Below are 6,323 nucleotides of genomic sequence, written 5' to 3' on the forward strand. Positions count from 1 at the left end.
GAGAATAACATGTATTATCTCTATAATACAGCAGTGATGCCTCTAGTGGACACCAGGAGAATAACATGTATTATCCACTAAATGGATCAATCTAGTGGAAAATAGTATAAAGTACAGTTTAGAAGCTCTAGATTTAAAGTCTGATATAGTAGAATCATTGATTTTATACTGTAATGGGATCAAACATTGTGGTTTTAATGGGACGTGTATCTTGACTACACACAGACACAAAGATCTAAACATTATCATGAATGATCTAGATTAACTCATCGTCCTAAAGCTTGTTGCATGTTTATGTCCTGCAGCATCACAGTTATTGATCGGTGATCTTTGTGTCCACATGTTGACCAACAGACGATCGATGTCTCAAAGGTTGCTGTGATGTTTGAGCGCTCTGCAGGACACTGACCTGAGTTCAGTTCAAACCTCACACATCTCACCGTCTCACAGACTCGACCGTCTGGACCGTTACCTCGACCGTTACCTCGACTGTTACCTGTTCAGGTAAGAGTTTAACAACTAATATTCCTGATGGATCCTCGTTCATCGTCTTTAATCCTGAGACAGAGAAGTTATTGATCTCCTGGTCGAATGAGTTTGATTCCCCGTTTTCTCTTTTCTCATGTTTACTATAAAAGAACAATATTTTTCAAATCTGAGTTTAATTTCTCTCAAAGATTTAGAACAAAATCAGAATACAAAAAACATTTTTCATGACATTTCAGTCTGTTAATGATTATTAATGTTAAATTAAACTGAAAGCTTTGAAGCTAAAAGTGTAAGTGTTGTTGAATCTGTTGATGTTGAAATCTAACTGAAGAAACGTTTTTCTGAATCATGAGAAAATAATCAATGATCTCGTAATATTTGTCTAAAACTAAACTGTTATTTTTTAAACGGAGTCTGGTGTGAGTGTCTGGTTTTAAATCTTTATCTTCTGAAGTTGTTCACGACTCTTTTTATTTGTGTTTCTTGTTCTCAGTTCGCTCTTAAAAAACAACACATTTAAACTTTTTACACTTCTGGGATTCATTGTCGACCTTATGTCAGAAAAACTAATAATAATAATAAATCTTCTACAAAGCGCTTCACACGAGGCAGCAAATGAAATAGAAACAATAAATAAAAGAAAATGCTCTTTAATAGAACTGTGATCTAAGCTCTCCTCTGATTGGCTCTCTGTGCAGAATGAGGGCTGCTGATTGGCTGTTGGTTCTGGCGTTCCTGCCCCTCGTCTCCTTCGCCTTCCATCCGGACATCTGCAGCGCCAAACCCAGAGACCTTCCTCTGGAGCCGCGCTGCATCTACCGCAGCCCCGACCCAGAGGCCCACCCTGAGGCAGAGGCCGGTGAGGGCCCAGCCCTGGAGCCCGATCCGGTCCCCGAGTCCACCAACCCCCGAGTCTGGGAGCTGTCCAAGGCCAACAGCCGCTTCGCTCTGTCGCTGTACAAACAGCTGGCCCTCAGCAAGGCCCCCGAGGCCAACATCTTCATGTCCCCCATCAGCATCTCCACCGCCTTCGCCATGACCAAGCTGGGAGCCTGCAACCAGACGCTACAGCAGATCATGGAGGTCTTTATTATTATTATTAGGCTCACAGAGAAAGCTACAATCGTTGTCTCCCTGCAGCAGATTAAAAACCTGTCTGTGTTTCTGTCTTCAGGTGTTTGAGTTTGACTCCATCAAAGAGAAGACCTCGGATCAGGTCCACTTCTTCTTCGCCAAACTCAACTGTCGTCTGTACAGAAAGAAGGACGAGACCACGGAGCTGATCTCCGCTAACCGGCTGTTCGGAGACAAGTCTCTGGTCTTCAACGAGACATACCAGAACATCAGTGAGACAGTGTACGGGGCCAAGCTGATGCCTCTCAACTTCAAGGTAACGTTGGGGTCCAAAACGAGTCCGCTTCACCTCCCTATAACCTGAACCACTCAGGGTTCAGACCTTAAAGACTCAGGTATCTGACAGAGGTTATACTTATAACCCCGGTTCTGTGCTGCAGGAGAACCCGGAGAAGGCCCGGGTCACTATCAACAACTGGATCTCCAACAAGACGGAGAACCTGATCCAGGACACGCTGCCAGTGGGAGCACTGGACTCCAACACCATCCTGGTCCTCGTCAACACAATCTACTTCAAGGTACCTGAGTTGGTACCTCATTCACACCTGAAGCTATGGAGCCTGGTTCTGGTGTTTCAGGTCCCTGCTGGTCCCCAATTCAATGTTTGAAAAGAAAGATACTCACTTTGTTTATATTCAGAAATATGAAGCAGGACATGGTCTGCATGAGGGACGCCACCGTGAGAACATTTTCCCACTGGTTAATAAACTTGTGACCCTAACCCAGATTAAATCTGTAGAGCTCTTACTTTGATCTTTAACTTTGGTGTCGATGCTTTTGTTCCATCCGCCACGCGGCTTCATCCTAAATGTTCTCAGATTGCATCATTCATGTTACCAAGTTCCCTGTTAGCATTGGGTTTAAATTTGAAATACTACCAAATAGGCCCCAGTAGCGCAGCCCCGGTAGTGCAACGCCGGTAGCACAACGCCGGTGACTTAACACTGAAAAAGGAACACTGGTTACGCCGGTAACACAGACTACCACAACTTAATCACAGAGTTCAGGAGCTGCAGTCGTCCTGTAGTTTGTGAAATAATGAAATGATTATTATTCAGTGTCTCTGACCAACACTCTCCTCTCTCAGGGTCAGTGGAAGAACAAGTTCAACAAATACAACGCGTATGTGTCAGACTTCCACGTCAGCGGGAGTCGGTCCTGCTCTGTCAACATGATGTACCAGGAGACCAGGTTCAGGTACCGGTACTATCCCAATGACCAGGTGCAGCTGCTGGAGATGCCGTACCGCGGAGACGACATCACCATGGTGATCATCCTGCCGAGCAAAGACACCACACTGAGTAAGGTAAGAACTGAGTGAGGTAACTGATCGGTCCTCCTCTGGTCCTCAGGTCCTCATCTGGTTTGCCTTCATTTCATCAATGCTTCTGATACGACACACGCCGGACACACAAGGCAACGTCACGCAGTGTTAACAGTTATATTAGTTCAATTAGTTAACAGGTTTATTAGTTATATTAGTTAACAGGTTTATTAGTTATATTCATTAAACGGTTATTAGTTAACAGGTTTATTAGTTATATTCATTAAACGGTTATTAGTTAACAGGTTTATTATTTATATTAGTCAACAGGTGCATTAGTTACATTAGTGAACATGTCTATTAGTCATATTAGTGAACATGTCTATTAGTCATGTTAGTCAACAGGTCTATTAGTCATATTAGTGAACAGGTCTATTAGTCATATTAGTCAACAGGTCTATTAGTCATATTAGTCAACAGGTTTATAAGTGAACAGGTCTATTGGTTAACAGTTATATTTGTTAACATGTTTAGTAGTTAATAGGTTAATTAGTTATATTAGTTAACATGTTTATTAGTTAACAGTTTTATTAGTTATATTAGTTAACAGGTTTATTACTTAAGTTATATTAGTTAACAGGTCTATTGGTTAATAGCTTTATTAGCTATATTAGTTAACAGGTTTATTAGTTATGTTAGTTAACAGGTTTATTATTTAACAGGTTTATTAGTTAACAGTTATATTAGTTGACATGTTTATTAGTTAACAGGTTTATTAGTTAACATGTGTATTAGTGTTATTAGTTAAGAGTTATCTTAGTTAAGAGTTATATTAGTTAACAGGTTTATTAGTTAACATGTGTATTAGTGTTATTAGTTAAGAGTTATCTTAGTTAAGAGTTATATTAGTTAACAGGTTTATTAGTTAACAGGTTTATTAGTTATATTAGTCAACAGGTCAATTAGTTTATTGGTTAACAGGTTTATTTGTTGTATTAGTTCACATGTTTATTGTTCTATTAGTCAACAGGTCTATTAGTTAACAGTTATATTAGTTAACGGGTTTATTAGTTAACAGGTTTATCTTTTTACATTTTTCTATCAAAGAACCAGATTATGACTTAACATGAACAAACAGCATCGTGGTGACTGTCAGTTATCTAAAAATGAGATGATGATGATGATGATGATGATGGTGTGTATTAGTGTTTTGTGTTTAAATGTGTGGCGTTGTGTGTGCAGGTGGAGGAGAGTCTGGACCTGAACAAACTGACGTCCTGGTTGGATGAGATGACGGAGACCTCGGTGGCGGTCCACGTGCCTCGCTTCAGGCTGGAGGACAGCTTCAATTTGAAGGAGAAGCTGCAGGACATGGGACTGACGGACCTGTTCAGCTCTGAGAGGGCCAGTCTGCCAGGTGATCTTCATCATCCATTAGTGTTTGGGAAGTTCCTCGACGGGTTCCACGTTCATCATCAATATTTCATAACATATTAATAACTTAACATAACAATATTTTAACAATCAACACCTTCCAGCTAGAGGCTCTAAAAGAAGACCTTCACGATTCAGTCTCAAAGGACAGAGTGGGGCGTTCAGGTACTCAAAGGACAGAGTGGGGCCTTCAGGTTCTAGAAGGAGAGCGTGGGGCGTTCAGGTTCTAGAAGGAGCGTGGGGCATTCAGGTACTCAAAGAACAGAGTGGGGCGTTCAGGTACTCAAAGGACAGCGTGGGGCGTTCAGGTACTCAAAGGACAGCGTGGGACGTTCAGGTACTCAAAGGACAGCGTGGGCGTTCAGGAAATGAAATGAGCATGGGGCGTTCAGGTTGCTGGTTGAATCCTGTTTTTTTTTTACTCAAAACCTTCACATTTACATTTTTCTGATATAAAAGTTTATTATTATTCGTTCATCTTTGTTTTCTTGATCTGAGCTTTTATGTGTATTGCTGTTTGTGTTGAATGTTTCTATTTATCTTTGTTTGTTTGTTTGATTGTTTGTTTGTTTGTTTCAGGGATGCTAGAGGACGGAAGTGAAGGTCTCCACATCTCAGACGCCTTCCATAAAGCCTTCCTGGAGGTCAGTCACTGATGCACAGGTGGTTCAGACCTGAGACCCTGACCCAGGGTCAGACCTGACACCCTGACCCAGAGTCAGGACCTGAGACCGGTCTGGTCCACAGGACCCTGAACAATGTGCTTTGTGGTCTCCAGGTGAACGAGGAGGGCAGCGAGGCGGCAGCAGCGACCGCCGTCGTGGCTGTTGGCCGCTCCCTCAACTTAAACCGGGAGGTGTTTCAGGCCGACCGGCCATTCCTGCTGCTCATCAGAGAGTCCACCATCAATGCCCTGCTGTTCACCGCCAGGGTGGCCGACCCCTGCGACCAGTGAGACCCGATCCAGCAGCAACACCGAGACGAGACCACGTAAAAAAACAATCGTTCAGTAAACGTTTGATTCCCACCATCAAACCAGCAGAGAGCGTATAAATCATGTAGAGAAGAAGAAGAAGTCCACCATGGGACCTGGTCTCAGAGGGATAATGTCTTGTTCTGATGCCGTTTCAATTACACAAATCAAGATTTTTTAGAGCGTAAAGATGTAAAGAGTAGAGAATCAAAAGTCTTGTCTATCTTCCTTCCTCGTTAAAGCTCTGAATGAAGACGTGTGTTCAAGAGTCTGAATGAAACGCATCAGCTGAGAATATAGCTAAGGTATATATATATATATCTATATATATATACATATACATATATATACAGTTGTGTGAAAAAGTGTTTGCCCCCTTCCTGATTTCTTTGCATGTTTGTCACTTAAATGTTTCAGATCATCAAACAAATTTAAATATTAGACAAAGATAACACAAGTAAACACAAAATGCAGTTTTTAAATGAAGGTTTTATTATTAAGGGGGAAAAAAAATCCAAACCTACATGGCCCTGTGTGAAAAAGTGATTGCCCCCCCCTGTTAAAACATAAATTAACTGTGGTTTATCACATCTTTGGAAAGCTGAGTTCAATTTCTCTAGCCACACCCAGGCCTGATTACTGATACCTGTTCTCACACACCTGTTCTCAATCAAGAAATCACTTAAATAGGACCTGCCTGACAAAGTGAGGTAGACCAAAAGATCCTCAAAAGCTAGACATGCTGCGATCCAAAGAAATTCAGGAACAAATGAGAAACAAAGTAATTGAGATCTATCAGTCTGGAAAAGGTTACAAAGCCATTCCTAAAGCTTTGGGACTCCAGCGAACCACAGTGAGAGCCATTATCCACAAATGGCGAAAACATGGAACAGTGGTGAACCTTCCCAGGAGTGGCCGGCCGACCAAAATTATATATGTATATATATATTTATATATGTATATATATATGTATATATATATGTATGTATATATATATGTATGTATATGTATATATATATGTATGTATAT

At 41.3% G+C, this 6,323-nt stretch overlaps 1 protein-coding gene across 1 annotated transcript; it reads left to right on the plus strand.

The window, feature by feature from the left end:
* The first annotated feature begins 90 nt into the window (after nt 1-90).
* Nucleotides 91-5,669, plus strand: LOC116378723 (antithrombin-III-like). Its single transcript, XM_031840634.1, has 8 exons — nt 91-504; nt 1,188-1,572; nt 1,664-1,879; nt 2,004-2,141; nt 2,711-2,929; nt 4,130-4,304; nt 4,901-4,965; nt 5,100-5,669. The coding sequence occupies exons 2-8, from the start codon at nt 1,189-1,191 to the stop codon at nt 5,274-5,276; spliced, it is 1,374 nt and encodes a 457-aa protein (XP_031696494.1). The 5' UTR covers nt 91-504; nt 1,188; the 3' UTR covers nt 5,277-5,669.
* The last annotated feature ends 654 nt before the right edge of the window (nt 5,670-6,323 follow it).

Source organism: Anarrhichthys ocellatus, unplaced genomic scaffold (genome assembly GCF_004355925.1).
Source record: "Anarrhichthys ocellatus isolate YVR2014 unplaced genomic scaffold, GSC_Weel_1.0 scaffold3054, whole genome shotgun sequence".
Classification (NCBI taxonomy): Eukaryota; Metazoa; Chordata; class Actinopteri; order Perciformes; family Anarhichadidae; genus Anarrhichthys; species Anarrhichthys ocellatus.

What these genes read in the sequence shown, in the direction of transcription:
- LOC116378723 (XM_031840634.1), top strand. Translation starts at nt 1,189, where the DNA reads ATGAGGGCTGCTGATTGGCTGTTGGTTCTGGCGTTCCTGCCCCTCGTC. An exon ending in AAGACACCACACTGAGTAAG is followed by an intron (nt 2,930 to 4,129) that starts GTAAGAACTGAG and finishes TTGTGTGTGCAG; the next exon opens with GTGGAGGAGAGTCTGGACCT. An exon ending in TGAGAGGGCCAGTCTGCCAG is followed by an intron (nt 4,305 to 4,900) that starts GTGATCTTCATC and finishes TGTTTGTTTCAG; the next exon opens with GGATGCTAGAGGACGGAAGT.